The sequence below is a fragment of the Phasianus colchicus genome, chromosome 17 (genome assembly GCF_987193195.1).
Source record: "Phasianus colchicus chromosome 17, bPhaCol1.hap1.1, whole genome shotgun sequence".
In the NCBI taxonomy this organism is placed as follows: domain Eukaryota; kingdom Metazoa; phylum Chordata; class Aves; order Galliformes; family Phasianidae; genus Phasianus; species Phasianus colchicus.
In genome coordinates, this window is record NC_143452.1 from 3,414,625 (window position 1) to 3,435,698 (window position 21,074).

The window sequence follows — 21,074 nt, forward strand, 5'->3', positions numbered from 1 at the left end:
TTCTAACACAGCATTGTGTTTGCTTTTTTTTTTTTTTCTTTCTGTAGTTCCTGGACCTGTTCCCTTGGAATCCATCCAGGGAGGACCTTTTGAAGAGAAGATCTATGTTCAGTGGAAGCCTCCAAATGAGACAAATGGCATCATTACACTTTATGAGGTGAGGAGAACTGGCTGTTGTCAAAGCACATATGCCATAGGGCCTTTCTCATACGAGTTTAAGCCAATCATGAGCTCTGGGAGATTTTAGAAAACACTATGATAAGTTTGAATAAAATACATAAGAATATTTGAGATATTCTGCTATTGTCACTGAAAAAGTTTTCCAGCAAGGCAGGTGGGGATTGGGGAGGAATGCTTCACCAGTATTTGTGACAAATTTTGCCAAGAGATAATCCTTTACTGAAGTTGTGTTTTGTTGGTCCTTGTGGAGACACTTGGAAGAATCTGCGCAGATTGCAAATGACCTGTCCTAAACTCAAGCGAACCCTTGGAATTTCATGGCTTTTGCAGACATAGTAGGCTACCCTCTGTATATGAGTGAGGAGTTACGCAATAAAGAAATTGGTCTGAATAGAATCAGTTGCGAATGCATTATTTTTCTGGCAGTGGATGTGACCTATAATGGAACACATTTAAAGCAATCCCAGTCAAATGATGCAAAAATAACTCCTTTTAATTTTTAAAGAGGCAGTTTCCTTCTAAAATATTGCCTTGGGCTCAGCTCATTGAAAGGACTTCAGCAAACCAAGTAGCTTTTCTGGCTGAGCAGCTGCATAGAGATATTTTAATGCCTCCAGGGTAGTGATGCTTCATGACTGTGCCTTTGCCCCTCGAGTCATACCACTGCTGGAGTCTCAGTGAGCCACAAACAGTTCTTTTCTGATAATGACTCTATGCACATTTGACAGCTGAAGCCAAAGAGAAGTCAAGGTGAATTCCAACTTTTCCCATTCCCCAAAAGGACGAAAGTCCAGGCGTTTAAAAATACCAGGAGAACGGTAGTGTCTGAGATATGTCAAGAAATGCCAAAATTCATCCAGAGCATTCCCATTCTCCTTGGCACCCTGGAAGAAATGTATTGACATGAATGGAGTTGACCAGGTGGAGACAAAAAAATACAGATGAGTAGTTACCTATAATCTGGAGTGAGGCCAGAGTGCTTTCAGAGATATTGTCAGGATGTTGAACAAGCAAATACGTGTGCCTGTTCTAATAAAAGGAGACTTTGTATTTTAAATTGCTCAGTAAATAAAGCATAGGTCTTTGCACAGAAATATCCCATCCTCACCTGCTACCTGCAGCTGAAGTTTAATCTTCCTGGAAATACCAAGAAACCTCCAGTATTGCCCTGGTTGTTGCATTTTTTGTACTGCTTGCTTAATCCCTAGCCTGCTATGGATACTTAAACCTGAAACTGAGTCTCTACAGGCATTATTTTAAGACTTCATGCTAAAGTAATTCCTCACTAGTAATAACCTCTGAAGTGTTATTTTAGACAGAGTTTGGTCATTTATTTGTTATCGTAGCCTGATGCTGCTTTGACCTATTGGTTAAAGAGGAAGAAAAAGCTAGTAGTTAGTCTGTGATAGGTTTTCAGTTCTTTCAGGTATCTATGCTCTGCAGTACTGATCTAGGTAGAAGTATAAGGCTTTAACTGCAACAGGAAGCAAAATAAAAGAAGGTCAAACTAGGAACCTGTATGGTGCTGCTTTAATGAGGTCTCTGTAGGGAGCACAGTTCCTGAAAGCCAGCACTGGCAGCACTGCTCTGTCACCAGCAGGAGCAGGAAACTCAGTGATGTCTGCAGCTGTCTAGAAACTCTGCAGTTGTGTTGCTGTCATTAGGGAGAAACAAGCCCAAGAACCAACTAAAATTTATTAAAGAAAAATTCTCTCCAAGGTACAGATCAAGAAACGCCACATTGTACATTTGAGCTGGTGATGTCGAGTTCTGCATTACACCTGGGAGTAGCTGCCTAGATTCACACATAGGTATTGTTCAGGTGACTCTCTCTCTCAAATACCTTTTGGCACAAACTTTCCTAATAAAAAGAAAACAAAAAAGCCATCTTCCTTCCCCAAATGAAGTAATAGTTCCTTCTGCATCATCATCATTAAGGCCTGACTCACTGGATTTTCTGTACTGTATTTTTTCTCTAGTTCTGTTTAAAACAAACAAATAAAAACCTCACCTTTCTAAGCTTTTGTTGCACTCGGTACAGCCACCGCTGGGATTTTAAACAATGGAATCTTTTAGATCACCAAATGAGTATGTAATAGTAGTCTGTTCCTAGGGAGCAGAAATCATCACTGCAGGAGAATGTGGAGAGCTCCAGGAGTTGCAAGTCAGTTGTCAGCATGCTGGATAGATGAAGATGTGAGTCAGGAAGAAGTGAGTGATGGTGCAGTGCATCCTGGGGATGTTAAGGGAACACAGCAAAGCAGTTAATGTGATGAACATGTTCTGTGTTAGTGGGTATCAGTTTGTCCAGTCAAGTGAGCCATTAGGAAGATGCATATGCTGCTGCTGCAGGTAAGCACTGCAGGGGGCATAAAGCTGAGGAGCTCCAGCTCCAGCCAAGTCCCCAGGTAGCTTCAAGTTGTGTAGGTACTTACAGGAGACAAGTAGATCAATCTGTGTTTGAAAACATAACTGAACAGTGATAATGGATTTTGCTGGTACACTGGTTTGGGTAGAAAGCTCTGCAGAGGTGTTTTAGCATGTGCCATTTGTGAAAGAGGTGTTATTGCAGCTGTCTCGTAATGAGCTGTGAGTGGCAGAGTCTAACAATATCATGATAAGCTCTGCCCCCTGTTGAGTCTCCTGAAAGTCTGAAAGCTTGTTGAATGTTTCTTTTTCTTTTCTTTTTCTTTTTCTTTTTCTTTTTCTTTTTCTTTTTCTTTTTCTTTTTCTTTTTCTTTTTCTTTTTCTTTTTCTTTTTCTTTTTCTTTCTTTTTTTTTAAACCAATCCTGTAAAAGCTGCTGTGCTTTAAAATCCCTAATAATCAAATGGTGCTTATACCCACGTGGGAGTTCAGCTTCAAAGCCTTTGTGTACAAAGACATGCAACAAAGATTTCTTTCTTTTATCTTAAGCGTGTGTAAAGTCAAACCAGCATCAAGCACTGGGAGGATCTATGCTGTCCCTGGAATGCAGGAACAAGCAATCTAATTCAAGGTCATAGACCAGCTTAAATTCTCCTGCATGTAGATTGTATGAGGTTGTTTCAGGCATTTTTCCATGATCCAAATGGAAGTGCATCCTGCACACAGGTGGACCCAGGTAATTTCTGAATACTTGTATTTGATCTACACAGTGTAAATAAGCAAAACTTTTTATAGCTGCGTTTTGCTGTTTATTTGGGAGCTGTCAGCTTTCAGGGGCACTTAGTGATTGATGTTGGTTTTCACTGTCATAAGCATCTTATTTGTGTGCAATCAGTTTCTTCTAATTGCCAGTTTTTAGAATGTTTCTTCTTTACTGGGGAAGAAGGTCAAATTAAAAAAAAAAACACCACCACCAATAAAAAAGCCCATAGCATTCCTGTCTAAAGTACCTGTTGTATTACTAGGGGGAATACATTACAATCTTAGAAGCATTTCAAGTGTGGCTGCAGCATTTTCAGCTCCTTCGCTAGAAGAAAGAGTCAGCCTATTGAAGTCCTTTCAAAGCCATGCCTAAAGGCAACATTTAAACTTTTTTAAACATTGCGTGGTATAGTCCTGTAATCACTTATGTTCGCATCTTTACACTGATTAAGTCTCATGTGGGTTGCACATGGGGTCTTGGGAAATAAGGATGTATTTGCAGCTTCTAACTACTAATTTTCTCAGTCTCTGTTTTCGAAATGCTGCAAATCCCTATTTAGATGCTAGGAATAATAATATAAGGGACTTTCATGCACTATTTCAGCTCTTTAATGGGATGCTTAGAGACTAGTTGCTCTAAGCCCATTGGATTTCGGTTTAAATTGTGCATCGGAGGTTACAGATCCTCTGTGCTTCCATGTGAAATTGCAGTCTGCCCTACAACATCTCTCCAGTTGCTAATATGCCACTTCTCAATCACTACACTCAGTTTCTCAGCAGGAGAGGTTGTCACATGCAAACTGCCTCGTAGGTGGTCACGTGTAGGGTCAATATTTTTGGATGCACTGCCTGCATTTACAGTAGAGTGGAAACAGGTTTCTCCCAGCTTTGGCCCCTACAGTTGTTTCCTTATTGTAGGATGAAGCTTGATGATCTGATGTGATAGCTACCCACTGCATGGTTATGCTTGTGTTTCTATTCATATTCCCTTTTAGAGCTATTCGTGAAACCTGAAATGTTTAGAATAAAATCTTCTTTACAGAAAGGTGTATCAAGCAAACTCTTCCTGGGGAAGACAAAAGAGCTGAAATGTGAACTTGGCTTAGTCATTTGTTTGTTTATTTAAAGGCTTTTTTTTTTTTTGTTAAGAAGAATGAAAAATGGCTCCCTCAAGAAGGAAAGCAACAACCACAAAATCTTGCAACCAATTTATATAAAGCTCTACAGTCAAAATAGTAGAAGGATGACAATTCTCAGAAATTGCCTTCAGTGAGAAGTGGCTTTGAATGTTCCCATGAAAATCAATCATTTTACAGCTTCTCAATTGCATTCTGTGGAAGCACGATACTCCTGGGACTAAGCTTTCTCACTAAGCTCACTAAGTGTGCACTGAAGGAAGTCCATGCAACACACAGCTGGCTGCTGCATTTAGCTGAGCATTAAGAGAGCATTAAGGAGACACTGTTAAGTGCTCAAAACCCAGAAAATGATCAATTAACGATTGCGTATTTGGTTGTAGCTTTCTCACCCTCCATAAGGACATTTGGCAATGCAGTCTTCCCACAACTGGATGTTTTTCTCTGTCTACAGCACTAATGTTTTTCTTTGACGCTGGTTTTATATGGTGCCTTGTTGTGCAGTATTTTGTTTGTCCAGAGTCCATGAAAGTCAATTATAGGAAGAATAAGTGCTTTACTGCATCTGTGTTATGTTGAATTAGAATCCCTTAATAATCTAAACTAGCAGCAAAACTTTACAGCCATCCATAATCTGTTCAAGTTTGAAGCTGACAGCTCTATAGTTGGCTGCTTCGTCCTCTTGATTGCATGGTAGGAAAGCTGTGCATATATACACACACCTAAATTAGTTCTGTACTTAACAGATTTTTGTGCAGAATTGTGCTGAAAGAAGGCTGCACTAGCTGAACATCAGTTTTCTTTGTATGGCTGCTGACTGTCATGCTTTCAGAACACTTGGTAGCCAGGTTGGTTAGCCACTGCCAGTGCTGTGGTCTTCCCTTAGCTAGGATTTAGGCCAGAATGTGAAAAATGAATGGTGCTGACTGCAATGGTTTATTATCTCATTACAATTGAGAAGGTCAGCAGGGTTAGGATGCTGTGTCAGCCATAAGACTGTGGTTCTGCTTCTGGTACAAGGCGGGGGGCAGTGAGAAACTTCTGGTGGGATCTGAGAAGCACCTCTGTCAGTCCAGCGTTGTTTGCCAGCAGGAAAAGGCTCATATGGAGCCTCTTCCATTCCCACCATCCGCTTGTGTTATTTAATAGATGAACATGGCTTCTAAGCTCCCTGTCAGACCCTGAACTCTAGCATGAGCCTGAGCAACCTGTTAGCAATATGCTGGGCACTTAGAGTGACTGCAGTGCTGCTGCAGGGAAAGCCTGGCTTACCTGGTATAGTGGAAATGCAGGACACAGCTGGAAGCAGTGATTGAGCCAAGCCAGGGGAGCTCAGGTGCATTTGATGTGCCTGAATGACTGGAAGGCATGGATCCACCTCTTCCCAAACCTCATTTAAGGGTTGGCAGTGGAGACAAAGGTATTTTGCTGGAGATCCCTGCGTATCTGAGGCCTTTTAAAGGTAAGCAGCTTCTTTCCTTTGTTTCTGTGCCCGTGGCTGTTATATTTAAGCAAATCTTCACTTGCTGTAGTCTAGGATTTTGTTGCTACAACTGCTGCCATTGCTGTGCTTTCCTCTGTGTTCCAGCATTACACCTGGGCACAGCAGTGTGGGGAGCCAATGCCTGCAAGGGCTGCTCCTTCAAAGCAGGATGGCTTTCCCTCTGTTGCCTTCTGTTGTCACGTCTGGAAACATAAAATGCTGTGGCAGGAGGGAAGTGGGTTGGGCTGATTTAGAGCTTGCGTGTGGGACTATAGGAATTATGCATTGCTGTGTCTGTATGGTAGTTTCTGGGGTAGTGTCTGCTGGCTGTTGGTGCTCTTTACATCCCAGGAAGTTAGGGCAGGAGGTGCAGCAGGTGTGGATTTTTGGCAGCCCTGTGCCAAAAGGACTGTGTGCTCAGAATCACAGAATGGCTGGGTTGGAAGGGACCTCAAGGATCATGAAGCTCCAACCCTCCTGCCATAGGTAGGGCCACCAACCTCCGCATTTAATACTACACCAGGGCCCCATCCAACCTGGCCTTGAACACCTCCAGGGATGGACGGGGCATCCACAGCCTCTCTGGGCAGCTGTTCCAGCACCTCACCGCTCTCTCTGTAAAGAACTTCCCTGACATCCAACCTCAATCTTCCCTCCCTCGACTTGAAACCATTTCCCCTCGTCCTGCTGTTCTCTACCCTTTCCAAGAGTTGACTCCCCTCCTGTTTGTAGGCTCCCTTCAGGCACTGAAGGCTGCAATGATTCACCCCACAGCCTTCTTTTCTCCAGGCTGAACAAGCCCAGCTCCCTCAGCCTGTCTTTGTAGGGGAGCTGCTCCAGTCCCCTGATCATCTCTATGGCTCTCCCCTGGACTCTCTCCAACAGCTCTCTGTCTATTTTGTATTGCCTGGATGCAGGACAAGAGCTGGCCCTGCAGGGCTGCCCCTGTCTCTCCCCATTCTGCCCCTGTTAGCTTACTGCAGCCTTCAAATTACAAAAGTGTTTGAATGATTTCCTGGTTAGGGATGGTTTTGTTTTTTGAATAAGCACCTTTAAGAGCTTTTGAGCAAATGTCTACAAACTGTATAGGGTTCTTAATCGTGTGCTGCTCATTCACTGCTACCTGCAAGATGCACTTGGAAGCTGTTGTTACCGATGCACTTTTAATCCTGTGGTTTCCAGCAACATCATGATGAGAAAATGAGAGGCTTTTTTTTTATATTGAGAAACTCAGATGTCAGGTTTTTTTTAAATATATGACAACCTCTAGGTAAATAGCAGACTTGTGTTATAAATAGTATGAATCAACTGTTAAAAAAAAAATTGCTTGATCAAGCTTTCCTGAAATAAAAGCATAATGCAGTCCCCTGAGCACAACACTTTCTTTGATTACCTTTTTATTGTTCTTTTGAAGCCAATAGAGTTACAGCAATATAAATCCAATGCAAATGAGAGAAGACATTTGGCTAAAAAAAAAAAAAGATTTTTTTTTAAAGGATGGAACTGAATTACTTTTTGTGCTTGTTAGATTTTATTAACCAAATGAAATGATAAGAACAGAAAACCAGCACTTCTTTTTATGTAACAGAGATGAAATTTTTTGAAAAATGAACCTTTTTGTAGGTGTGTGAGCTCCTTCTTTCTGCCTTCCACTGCTGTGTTTTCTTTGCTAGAAAAAATACAATTTTGGACTGTTCTCCCTTACAGACATACTGTTTCTCTTGGCTGCCCATCCAGGAAACCACTTGGAAAGATTAGATGGAAGGAATGGGGTAGGAAACCACGTGCCAGTGTACCTGTGCAGTTATGGTATTACAAATAAAGTCCTGTAACATCTCCAGATTCAGATCTTGCAGTATCTTGCTTCCCAAAATGTGATGGTTAACTAACTTGAAAGCAAAGTGCAGATACAGGATTGTATGAGGACTTCTCTAAAAGCAGTGCCTCCTGTTTTGTGATGTCAGAGCTGGATGTTGGCCGGATGGCAAAGGAGGTTAAACCTTCCCACCAGTATCCTGTTCCATTTTGTTGCTGCGTGACAGATGGCAGCAGAGGGGCAGAATGGTGCAGACATGGGAGTACATTTGAAGCAAAGGGGTGGGATTGAATTTCTCCATGTGGAAGAAATGGCATCCAGTGACATTCACTGGTGTTTGCTGAATGCTTATGGAGACCAAGCAGTGGATGTCAGCACAGTGAAAGTTGGGCTGTGTGTGCAGCATTTTCCCACCAACAACGCTGTCATAGCAGCTGTGAGACTATGGGACATCCCTGCTGATGCAGCTCTTGTTCATTGCAGGTGAAAATGCACAGCTCATGGTGGTGACAATGTTGAAAAATAGTGGTTTGCAGCTGAGAATGTGCTCTACCAAATAGTTTTTTTGTGCTTTTTGTATCGGTTGCAGTTTCCATGGGAATAAATAGGAGGCATCACTTTTTGGAGAGTCCTGCAAAAATCAGAATTGGCTTTATTCTGAGCAGTGGTGCAACTGAGGAAATGCATAACAGAGGAGAAGACACAAAGCTTGCAGCACACATATGAAGAATACCCTTCACAAATAATGTTTTTCAAAATTTTGCTAGAAAACAAGTAAGATCCTTTTCAGGAAGGACCAGCTTATGAAACAGTGGTTTGCATGCTAACGTACATAAATACACAGGGTTACAATTTAGTGGGACATGCATTAAAAAAGCTTCCAAGTACACAAAGTAAATGTAGTAAAAGGCAGTCAAGGTGGTGTCCTCATGGCCTTCAAGAGGAGGAGCCAGCGTTGTGACTCCTTTGGAAACTGATCTGACTGTTGTCCTTATTGCACGCGTGTTAGACCTGGGACTTCTAACTATGGTCCTGCTATCTGCTGGGTACCATGAGTTTAGTTTGAGTTTAGTTTCCATGCCCCACTCTCCTTACCAACCGCTTTGCTTACTCTTTTGCCCTCTGCATTTGTCACTGTTTCTCTGCTTTCTGTGCTCTGTGTCACCAAGGTGGCATCACTGAGAGCGAGGCTGGGACAGCTTAGGAGGTGCTGGAGCTGTCAGGTTTTGGCAGAAGGGAAGGATTGTTGAGGTTCCTTGCTCCCATCTTTGTTTCTGCTCCAGCTGCTTTCTGAAAAGTAGCTTAAGACGAGGCAGACATTTGGAAAATAAGTACACATGGATGGTTCAGTGTTTGCATCACTAAAAAATGTAGTCTTACAATTGTGGGCTACGTTTATAGATAATATATCAGTTCTAGCTATTAATGTGGCACAGTGTGGTTCTTGCTGCTGTTACTTTGTGATGTATGGCACACAGACCAGCTGAAAGTGATGTTGCTGTTACTCCTTTGTTGATTTGGGGTTTTGTTCATTGCCCACAGCTTTCACTACAGCAAGTGCAGCATGGCAAACCAGCTCTGAGAGACATGAAGCAGTGTTTTCAGCATCAGGAACAACTGAGGAGCAAGCATGGGGGTTGAATAACCACCTCAATTCTGCAGTCCTATCAAAGCAATTTCTATAGTTGTCATTTTCTGCTATTAAACTGAACAATGAGGCTCTCCAATAAAATCATATGAAATAGCAGCTCATTAAAAACTCTCTTTAATATATAGCATGCTAATTAATGTCAGTGGGGTGCAAGCTTGAATGGCAGAACAGACTATAATGTTTAGAAAGTATGTAAAATAAAAAGATATTTTATCATTAATGACCTTTTAGTAAACCTAATGAAATCCTTAATGGCCTGAATACATTACCAAGGCACTCCCAATTGCTTTGTTACCTACTCCATTCTTTCTCTCTTTCTCATAGACATTAAATTTAGCTTTATTTATAGAAAACAAAAAGCAATAAAGTCCCAAGGAAATATGAATGGGAAGGAGGAGCCTGGGCAAGAAGGAGAATACATGAGACTTCTCAGCCCTAACGTTCCTGATCTTGGTAAAGGCTATGTTATGTTCTGTGTCCACTCTGTGTTTGTATTCAGGTTTAATTGACTCCCTGCTTGTGTGACTCACAGCAAACAGGCTAGGGAGCAAAAGGGCCTCTTTTGTTTGCAGGGTCTCCCTGGGTTAACTTCCACAGCCATTCCTAGAGCTGTGCTGTGGTTTTTATCTTTTTATACTAACCGTACCGTGCATTTGGTGTGCCTAAATTAAGGGACTTTATTCTTCAGGGCTTTTAGTCTGCCACCTGTTGCCAGCCTTAAATATAAGGCTGCAAAGGCTTGCAGAAATGCCATTTAACTTTCCCTTAACCTTCTTCCAAAAAATTAGTTCACGAATGGGAGAACAAAAGGCATCTGCTTCCTCACATCTCCTGCAAGAGATGTACTGGGCTGGGAAGGGACATAAGTAGCAATAATCATCTGGCTTAAACTAAGTTTTAAAACAGAAAATGCTCCCAATCATCCAGTCATGAAATACATTCTTTAGCTCTGAAGTCCAACACAGGAGGAAGATTATTCCCTAACCCACTTTTTCCTGTTCATTAGAAGATAACTTTCTTCAGATTATTCCTTTTGTGTAACACTTGGCACAATTAACTTAGTCTTGTACTCCAAAATGTCTGAAACTTCCTGATAAGATTGAAACTAATGTCCATCCCAGTAGCAATCCGAATTCACCTGCAGTAGTAATTGTTCCTAAGAAGTACAGGCAGTTGGCAAGTCTTAGAAAAAAAGAGCCTATGGCTTGCTGTGTAATCATGTTTCAATCAGCTTTAGAGAACCATGAAATTGATTGTCCTCCTGAGGTACCATACACTTTGGAGCAGATACTGTGCTAGGCAAGTTAATTCCTTATTTGGCTCCAAGCACACAAAAGAGAGCTTGCTGCTTCCCCTCCTGTCCTTACAAACCAAGGAGGAAGGGAGCACAAATCACCTTGAAATCAGAATTTGAGAGCATAGCAGCATCAGCCAGCTCTGTTTTGTGTTCCTAATCATCTGGTGAAAATCACAGTGATTTAGGAGAAGGATGCCCAGGCTGTTGGCAGCACACATGGGAGCCTGCATGAATCTCAAAACCAGTGGTGGTGGGGATCAGGTAATGAAAGAGCTGTGGGAGTCGGGAAAGTCTGATAGAAAGAAGAGCTGAGGAAATGTCTTGTTAATGTAGTATCCTGATGTCCTCTTTGATATTGGAGTCAGCTTCTGTGTGCTCCTGGAGCTGAAATAAGGGATGTGGTGAAGATATGATCTTGAGTCAGTGAACCATATTCTCTTCCAGATACCTGTGAAGAAGGTCTGGCTCTGTCCTCAGAGAATCAAGTTCCTTTTCAAACTCCATCATTTCAGGAATATATTTGATCCTTCAAGAGGAGTGAAATCCAATCCAAGTAACTCCCCCGTGAAAATTCTAGGAGCTCCTTCTTATCCTCAGTCCTGTCCCTTGAAGATCTAACACCAGTCTTGTATTTTGTGTGGAACGCTTCCTTCATCAGGTTCACCCTTCAGTCTGAAATGCTTCTATCTAGATCTATGTTGTATTTCAGATCTGTGATCTTTCTCTGCTCATTTTGGCAGCTTTTGAGAGTAAGAAATGTGGTCTTATAACTGCTGGGCAAATTCAGGCCATCGCAGTGAGCTCCTTCACAGAACTGCTCCCACACGTGGCTGAGTGATGGTAGCTCCAAGCTGTGCTGTCAGAAGGAGCAGCGCTGAGGAAGTGACGTGCACTTTAGATAGCTCATGTATGTGTGTGCAAGAATGATTTTTAGCTTGGTTACTGGCATTGAGAAATGTAAACACAGATCATGAAAGTAGAGCTCCATCTTAATGTGGTCTAGGATGCTGTTTCTTTTAGTGCCTGGCTCCTTTTTCTGCTGAGAAAGCCTTTTCTGAGCTATTCCATTACCATGTCTTTGTGACAGTGTGAAGCTTCTATTAAATTTAGAAGAAAACACAATGAGTATACAGCATTATTATCTTGTTGTTTTCTTATTTGTGATGCAGACAAATTGGAAATTATTCAAGTTCTGCAGATTACCCAGACTTAAGTATGCATCCTTACCTAGCTCCTTATTCAGAGTGAGCTATGTGACACTGTCCGTGCTGCTGCTGTGTAAGTAGTGCTGCCTGGTAGATATAACTCTTTCCCTGCTTACTGTCATTTCTTAGTTGTTGTTTGTCCTGTTTTCAGCTGGAACTGTTGATTATTTTTTTTTTTTCTGTGTCTGGTCCTGATATAAGCTCACTTAGCAGTAGGGATCAGTATGTTAGTTTAGCAAAAGGAATCAGTAAGTGCTAGTTCTAAAACTTTCTGATTTAGCTTTGCTTGGTGTGTGAACAGCCTTGTTTTTCTCAATGATCCTGCTTCCCAGGAGCACTGGAATCACAACAGACTGCTTTTATCCACCAGATGCAAGGACTTCTTCCTTAGATCTCTCATACTGTTTTAGGTTATAGTACGGTAAGATAGATATTGCTCATTATGGCCTAATGAGCAATGGAAATTCACCAAACTGGGAAGAATTAGCTAAAGATCAGCCAAAAGTCACAGTGGTGAAGCTGGTGATAGAAAAATAAGGAGGAAGTAGTGGTCTAAGACCACCGTAGACCCCTACCGTGCATGCTCAGAAGCTCATTAGCATCTATTAATGAGTTCTTGGAAAGGAATGAATATGTATGGCATTGTATTGCATATGTGAGACACTGGAACAGGTTGCCCAGTGAAGCTGTGGATGCCCCCTCCCTGGAAGTGTTCAAGCCCAGGCTGGATGGGGCTGTGAGCAACCTGGGCTGGAGGGAGGTGTCCCTGCCTATAGCAGGGGATTGGAACGAGGTGATCTTAAGGGTCCCTTCCAACCCAAACCATTCTATGATGTGTATGTCTTAGCTGTTTAAATGTAGAACTTGAATTCTTAGAGTGCACGCTCGATTTGTCAGGTCACCTGGTATGTATCGTGAGGAATAAAGGAATGCTGCTTTCTAACACCACACTGCAGTTGGAGAGTTTTCTTCCCATATTCAGATCACAGTACCATGCTATGTTTTGGCTTTAGGAGAAAAAACGGTGCTGCTCACACTGATATTTAGTTGTTGCTGAGCAGCACTGTACAGTGCCAAGGACTTTTCAGTTCTTCAGCTTCTTGTACTGCCCTGTTAGCGGGGAGGGGGGGGACAGAACCAGGCCAGCTGCCCTGAATTAGCCAGAGGGGCATTCCATACCATATGACATCATGCAAAAATAGTACAAAAGAGAAAGAAAAAAAAGGTAGAATTGACTTTTTTCCCCTGTCCTCCTGAGGGGGGTGGAGTGAATGAAAGGCTGTGTGGTGTTCAGCTGCTTGCCAGGTTAAACCACAACATTCTTTAATAAGATCTGCTATGTATTACTTCGCTTTTCAGAACAGTTTTTCTTCCTTTCTAAACTTTTCTGTACAGCAGAACAGATTTCCAGCTAAATAAAACTGTGGCTACTGCCTTAGGAGTGCCAGCGAGAGAAGTCTGTTGCTGAACTGTCACTGAAGTTCCAACAACCTTGGCTTGGGCAGGAGTAATGAGACGTAGCCCTGGGCTATAAATTGCATTGACTTGGGAACGAGGGAAATTCATTCTGCTTTGCCTGAGGCAAAGGTCTGCTGTGCTGTCAGCCGAGCTTCTCAGCCTCTCAGTTCCTTCTGTCATGGTAATCAGGCACCAGGAAAGCTGCTTCTGAAAGAGTTTTGAGGAAGTCCCTTGTTACCTGCTACTAGTTTAACTTGTGTAATCTCAGCAGCAGCAACGGAACCACGAGGGCATCTGCTCCTAGCTGCCTTATGGAGAGCCTTAAATACAGGCAGGCAAGCAGCCTTTCCATGAGGAATTCCTTGCAGCCACAGCAGTGTGCTAATAGTTGTCATACAAAGAGATGGTACTGGTGAGCCACAGTTGTCTGCTGCATGAACATGCTGGTGTTCTGCTACCCCGAGCTCCTCGTAAGAAGAAAAATGATGCGTTTGACGCTTCTAACATGAGATGCATGGTAGCAATGGCTATATTTTTTTCTTTTATACAAAACTGAGATAAAGAGGAAGCCCTAGTGAAGCTTTTGTGCCCGAGAAGAATCCAGACGTGTGGTTTACCCACTGCTTTTTCACATCATTACACAATTGTTTTAGCAGCTTTACTCCTAAAGGGATCCGTGCACATCTCAGTGTCCAAATTATTTGCTGGGATTTAACGCCGTGCTGTCTAAACAGAGTATCTGTGAACATAATCCTTAATGATATGCTGGGGGCACACACTGCTGGTGGGAGCCTTGCCTGTGATTAATCAATTAAGAATGAGATAAGCCCAACAGAAGTTCCTCTGTTCTGGTAGACAATTGGAAACATGCTGAAGCTGAACTTACATCTGGACTTGTTTGCAGTTGCACACAGGATTTTCAGTGTTGTCTCGAATTAGATAAGCATAGGAAAAAAATACTCTGCCAGTTGTTGCTTTGCACAGCAGGTCTGTTAAGAATGAGTGTCTGTTATTTTGGAAGTGCCTCCTCGATCGTGCAAGTAGTAATATGCCAATGACCAGCACAGCAGTGTTTTGATGATCTTTTCCAACAATCTGTGTGTAGGTCCGTTGTAGGTTGTTAGGAGAATGTGTTTTGGCTCTGTCTGTGTTACTGTCTGTAAGCTGAGTCCTTGATGAGATTGGCTGAATTGCCTCCTAGACAGGAGGTTCTCAGCATTTCTGTGCACTTTCATGAGTCTGTCCCAAGCCTTTCCTGAATTCACATGCTGTGCTGGCATAGATAAGGAAGTCTAGAGGAAGTCTGAACCAGTAAGCTGGTATTGATGCACTGCGCTGGTTGTTAGGAGACCTGTTTGCTGCGCATCCTGATAGCCAAGTGCTGGCATGTTGTCCCTCAGCATTCACATGTTTGCATCTTACTCTTTCTCCCCCCCTTCCAGAAGCAGAATGAAATAAAATAATTGCAAAAGCAGTTAACAGATCTTTTTTCAATCTCCATACTAACTTCTGGACATGAAAGGTGGAATGCCTGAAAGTAGAAATTAATTCTGCTTTCCATTTAGTTTCCATTAGAAAATTTTGGAGATAATTTTTGGGAGCTCATACTGAAGGAGGACAGGCATTAGTTTCTGTGAGAATGCTTTCTTTTGGCATCCCCTTCTCACCTGAGGGGATGCAGCATTTGGACAGTGCACCACGTCGTGTTTAGCACAGCTTTAGCAACATGTCAACCTCTAAATTTACTGCTTATAAATATTTCTGCTTATAAACCTTCCTGATTATAAATACTGCCAGCAGCTAAATGCACTGCAATCTGGTACAACCCATTCAGTCTCAGCTGCCCCTCAGAGAGTCTTTATTTTAAAGGAGGTAACAGATGAGGTGACAGAGCTCTGCTCTGAGGTGACACTTGTTTTTTCTGCTTGTCATTGCAAGCAAACAAGTCCCTGGATTTGAACGTGGAGAAAGATATGTTGCCTTCTGTTCAACAGTGTTTCTTTTTCACACAGAAGTCCCTGGAGTGAAATGTGCTTCAGTGGGTGGGAATATTGTTAGGTATCATTGCAGTCTTCTGCTATGAAATGGAACTTAACATCCCTGCCAAGAGCCTGCTGCATGCAGATGCCAATGTCAGGCATCCCCAGGAGGGACGAGGGGTGACCACCAAGAGCTGAGGTGTTCGTGCCTTATGCTAAAGGCTTTGGAAACTGGGCTGTTGGGTAGATACTGTTTTGTAGCTCAACAGCCTGAATTTCTATGCAGCAGTATCTGAGTCTGTTTCTGGAGTGGTTTCTGAGGCTCTCACCTTCATTGGGAGAAGATATGCTGTAAGAACAGGCTTGGCTATTATTTATTTTTTTGGAAGGGGGTTGTATCTACATCCAACTTCTAGCTAGTTGTGATGACAGACTTGTCTAATAAGAGTGGACTTGAAGTTTGATTAGTTTTGCTTGGTTCTTAACCAAAACTGGATTTTCTTCTCTCTTTTCCTGGTTTGCAGCTACCAGTCCTAGGAGATGTGCCAGCTCCTTCAGCATCTCAGGTGCTGGGTGCTGTAAAGGGGGGCCTGAGCAGGGAACCTCATCTTACACCCAGCTGTTTCTAGCATAAGTGTTTCAAACAACTGTGCTCTCAGGTTATTGGTTAGTTTTCAGGGTTAAAGTGAAGACAGAAGCAGCTGTGCTTGGGAGTGAAAAAAGGAGTGTGGAAGAAGCCCCCGTGCCTGACAGGATCTGAAACTACGCAGATCCTCATTGCTGTAAGAGTGGAAAGAGTGCTCTCTCTGCAGATGAATTTTGTGAGCAGGTCTTGCAGACATCAGAGACTAAAAAATAATGACTTTGTGTCAGAGTATAGCTTGTGCTCTTGTACTTGCATTACTTCTCTTCCCACTTAGAGCACTCATTGTGCAGTACTTCTAAACACGGTATGCGTGTCTGGAATGGAAATGCATAGCTATACCCTAATTGTGGGAGCAGTGCTTCTTATTTTGGGAGCCATCCTGAGGTTTTGATGACATGCTGAATGAATGCAAAGTGGTGCTTTTCTGAAGAGTTATTTCAGCTTGGTTTGCTTCTGTTAACGTTGTGGGGTCAGGCTAATTCCCTGATGGCTGCGTTTTCAGCTTGCATCTTGACTTGTGCAATGCTGTTCCAGGTATGCTGCTATTAGCTGTGTCACACCATGTTCTTCCCAACAGACTGTGAAATTTTGGACCTGCAGAATGTAAGTTAGGAATGCTGGATCTCTATGGATGTCACCTAGGAAGGTGGATGTGATTTTTTTTTTGCAAGGAGACCTGTCTGGTTCGTGGCCTCTTTGTTGGTGCTCTGATCACTTTGGGTTTGTGACTTAATTACAAGCAGCTGAGTTTGAAAACAGATTCACGGATGCAGTGTGGCCTGCAGAGCTGTTCATGTTAATGGGACATGAGGAGAGCTGCACCAGCCTGGCACTTACATGAGATGTGAACTTGTAGGGCTGGCAGCTGGGGAGAGAAGGGGTTTTTCTGCCCATACCAACTGCCCAACTCTGGTACCACTGCAGCTTTGGGAAGGCTTTCCTCTTTGTCTTAGATGAGAATTTGACTCAGTAATTATTTTTTTTACTGACTTGAGTGTAATTTTTATTGAATTCAAGCCATTACGTATGAGAATCTCCAATATATTTCTAATTTTTAAAACCTGCTTAAAAACAGGATCATAACTAGATCAGCAGGAGGCAAGTTGTTTTTTTGAACTTACTGCACTGTGGAAGCTAATAGAAACTTGATGTAATAATCAAAGTAGTTAGGTGTGTTTTAAGCTGTGCTGGTTTTGTCCAGAAATGGCCCATTAAAAATTATATTCTTTTTAGAGCTTTAATTATCTAAGTGTGTAAACCAAAATAGATTTGAGCTTTGGAGATGTTCAGAGGAGGGGAAGAGACCGTATAAATGTTCATTCTAATTCTTATTTACTTGAAGAGTAATTATTTCCTTTGATGCTAAATCACCTTTTCTTCTTGCTTGATCCATGAATTGTCTGTCTGCTAACAGAACCTTGGGATTGTACTCCCAACACTTCGCCTCTGTCATTCTGCTTTATTAAACTGGCAATTTGTTTGAACACTTCAGTTATTCATTAAATTTTACATTTTCTCTGGCTGTATTAATTACTGCTTTTTACGAACTGGGAATGTAGATGTTCCCTTTGCCATCTATGCAGTGTGATAATTTCTCTTTGTAAGAGGCTTCTCAGCATTTCATGCCACTTCCCCCATCACAAGGGCTTTCTCCTTGGCTCTAAGATTTACTTTGAATCCTGCTTCCTACTATTGTTTGCCATGGAGCAGTTTCCCCAGAAGTCAGGTTTTGATAAAGCTGTCTGAATTCTGTTTGCATGCTTCTCTGCTGTTAAACCACGTGTATGCAAAAGGCAAAATGCAAACTTGGGCTGCTCAGGCCCCGTTCTGCCTCTGTGGAGTGATTGCTTCTATCAAATCCTTAACTCCTGGAGCATGCATGTGCAAATGGAAACTGGCTGATGTCCCATGTGAGCATTTAGCCTAGTGAGATCAATGCCTTGCATGCTTGCCCAGCGTGCTGCTCACATAGCCTGCTTGTGGAGACTGCATCTCTGATGAACTCATTTGTGGTGTGATGGAGTAATGGCAGGATGTAATGTCTGCTGAAGGCAAGTGTATGCAGTGCACCTTTCTTCTGGATTCTTACACTCATTTATTGAAATCAAACTTTCTTGTAAACAGGAATTCTTTGCAGTAAGATGCTCCAGAAGAAGTAGGTTTGTTGAGTTTGACATCTGGGGTGCATGACTACATCCCAGCTGGTGGTGGTGGGAGCACATAGGAAGCTGTTCCTTGCTACAGCCTAGGAATGGAAATGTTGTTCTGGGCCATCAGCACCATGCCTACCTGGTCTTGCTGGCACTCAGCTGGATCTCAGTATTTGCAGCCTGTGGTTGTGTTCCCATCACTCTGGCTGGGGGAATCCTGGTACTGAGTGGAGGCAGAATGTTTAGGTCAGGAAATGATGGCGTGTTGAGATCTCTGAGGTTCTCTGAAACTGTTGCAATCTCTCCAACAAACTGTGCCTCATCATTGGAGACACTGAAGGTCGGGACAGGGCTCTGAGCACCTGATGGAGCTGTGGGTGTCCCTGTTCATTGCAGAGGAGTTGGGCTAGATAGCTTTTAAGGTTCCGTTCCCGTAGAATGATTCTATGATAAGATTCAAATCTGGAGTTTGAGAAACACCAGACCTGGAAGACTTAAGCTTCCACATGGAGAGTGGCTTCTCTTAGCCAGTGGCTTTGATTGGAAAGCACTGATCTTATTGGGACTGAAGTATATGCCCAGATGGGAACCTGAGCTTCCTGAGGAAGGTTCTCATTTACTCTCTTGTTTCCTGTGGCAATGACCTCCTCAGTGAAGGCCCCATGAGGACGAAGGCAGCTGAGGAAGGGCCCTGGTGCACCCCACAGCCATAGCACCATTTCATTGCTTGGGAGGGACAGAGTGGGTAAGAAGGATCAGATTGCTCCAAATTAAAAAAGAGGAGAGGTTGCTCTTGAAGTGCAAAAGGATTGAGTTATCTCGGGGCAAAGCCTTTTGACTGATTGGTTTTCTCTTGCTGATCATAAACCAAGGGAATCACTGCAAAGCGGTGCAGCTCGCTGATTCACTTAGCAGGATGAGTTGCACCAGTCTGTGTCAGTATGCATGAAATATATCAAGACATGCTTAGACTGCTGTGTCTTTAGGCAACATCTTTCATGCAAATCATGGCTTTTTCTCAATAAATTACCCTTAATTTGAATCAATATAAAAACTGCCTTTCCATTACTGCATGATGACTCTCTCCAGTTCCCCAGTGAATTCATAAATCTGTTACTCTTTTAAACCTCCAAATTAGTTTATGCTGCATCTCCTTGTTTCTTATTAAAATAAGTTTCCAGCGTGACTTTTCAGGCCCAGGTGTCTGCACTCCAGTTTGCCACATTTTGATGCTAACCTACTCGTGTCTTACGCTTAGGAGCCAAAGCTGAGCCTTAGTTGAGTTTCCATTCTCATTATTGCTATTCAGAGTCTGAATGCTTGTTGGTAAAAAGGCACGAATATTGCATGAAGTCCAGGAGCAGCTGCTAAATCCATTTGAGATTGCTGCAAAGCATAATTCAAGATGTCACTGTAGGAGCATTTTGCTTCTATAGAATGTTGTGCTGTTCTTTCAGGGCAAGGGTAGGTAGCACCCACCAGACATTCCCACTACCTGTCACATATGGCTAAATGTGATGTTTCTGTTTCTCTTTCCATGCCTATTGCCATCTTTCAGCTGATGGAATAGATTGAGAGAGCACACAACGGGTCTGTGAAATCTGGAAATCAAGCTAAAAAACCGTGGCACAAAATACTGTACTCAGCTTTGATGCATTCGGGAAGAAGTGATCATTCTTATGCTATTTGGGGTAGAACCTTACAGGCTTTGAGAGTGAAACTGGGAAGCAATTGAGACTGGAAGAATTCCTAGGCCTGAACTAGCCAAGAGCTTTCTGAATGTTTGTATTGATGTTACTGCAGCTCAGGCTGGGAAATGTGTAGCTTTTGTACAGTTTTGTCATTTAGATTCTTGAATCCTGTGGTTGCTGTGGCAATGTGTGTGTACTCTCCCTAGTTTCGATTTGTAGGAGCCCCTGGCCTCATCCCTTCCCTGGAATTTTGTTATGATGGAGTCTGAGACCTCAATACAGCAAATTAAACCTTTCAGACTTGTTTGATAGGGTGTATCAGACAGTTGTACCAAGCACTGTGGGTCAGTGTCCCTTCTGTGCATGCCTGTGGTGGCAGTGCTGCACGCAGTGCCTGGGTGGGTTCTGCTTGCCTTGTGCTCCCATTGTAGGAGAAATGGCTTAGAGTGATGGGTTTGAGAAACACAGGACTGCGGGGGAGAGAGAGAGGAGTAGAAGGCCTTCAAGAGGGAGGAAATATTTTCATCTTCAGCAGAGAATCCATTGTTTTGTGTTCACTGCTCCTCCAGTTTTGCTTTTTAATTGAAATCTAACGAGGTGCGTTTTGAAAAAAGCCAGCATCTTTCCAGTCTGTTTTTGTTGTGTGATTCCCGGTGCGCAGAGATGAAGTCTACATCTGCAGCAGTTAACCTTGTTTACCTCCTCGCCATGACAAACTAAAAGCTGTTGGCTTCCTCCCTGCCACCTGCTCCAGCTCTGCGTCCAGACGTTGACACAGCAGTGATGTTGGCACTGTGGCTTCTCCCGGCCCTTCCTGACAATGTCATGGAGAGGCCAAGCTGTTTGCTTTCACTTCTGGCTTCTCCAAACACTTTTGAGGGTAAAAAGGAGTAGGAGATAATGGTGCAAGTTCCATCAGTGCCAGTGGAGCACTGTTGGAGGGGCTCTCAGCAGAAGACCAAGAATCAAAGCAGAGCTTGAAAGAGGTTTTGCTTCCTATTTGTAAAGCGGAGCTGGAGCTAGCCAAAGTCAGCCAGCTGCTTGGTGCTTGATTTTCCAGCTCATTAGTGAAAGGGAAAGAAGCAGAGCTAGATTATCCTAAAAGGGAAGCTGGAAGGGTAAATTAGTCTATTTAAAAATTGATCTTTTGAGACTCTTTTAATGGTGATGCCTTTTAATGCAGCCTAAAGGAATCACAAGAATCTATGGTGCATCGGGAGGAATAGGTCATAAGAAAGAGGGGTGAAGACTGCT

General features: G+C 42.8%; 1 protein-coding gene across 12 annotated transcripts in view; it reads left to right on the forward strand.

The window, feature by feature from the left end:
* Nucleotides 1-21,074, forward strand: part of PTPRT (protein tyrosine phosphatase receptor type T) — a 432,503-nt gene that overhangs the window by 286,480 nt on the left and 124,949 nt on the right. For all 12 annotated transcript variants that reach the window (XM_090152290.1, XM_090152287.1, XM_090152291.1 and 9 more), the window contains exon 9: nucleotides 48-157. In XM_090152290.1, the coding sequence (XP_090008416.1) occupies nucleotides 48-157 (110 nt within the window). The remainder of the gene's footprint in view (nucleotides 1-47; nucleotides 158-21,074) is intronic.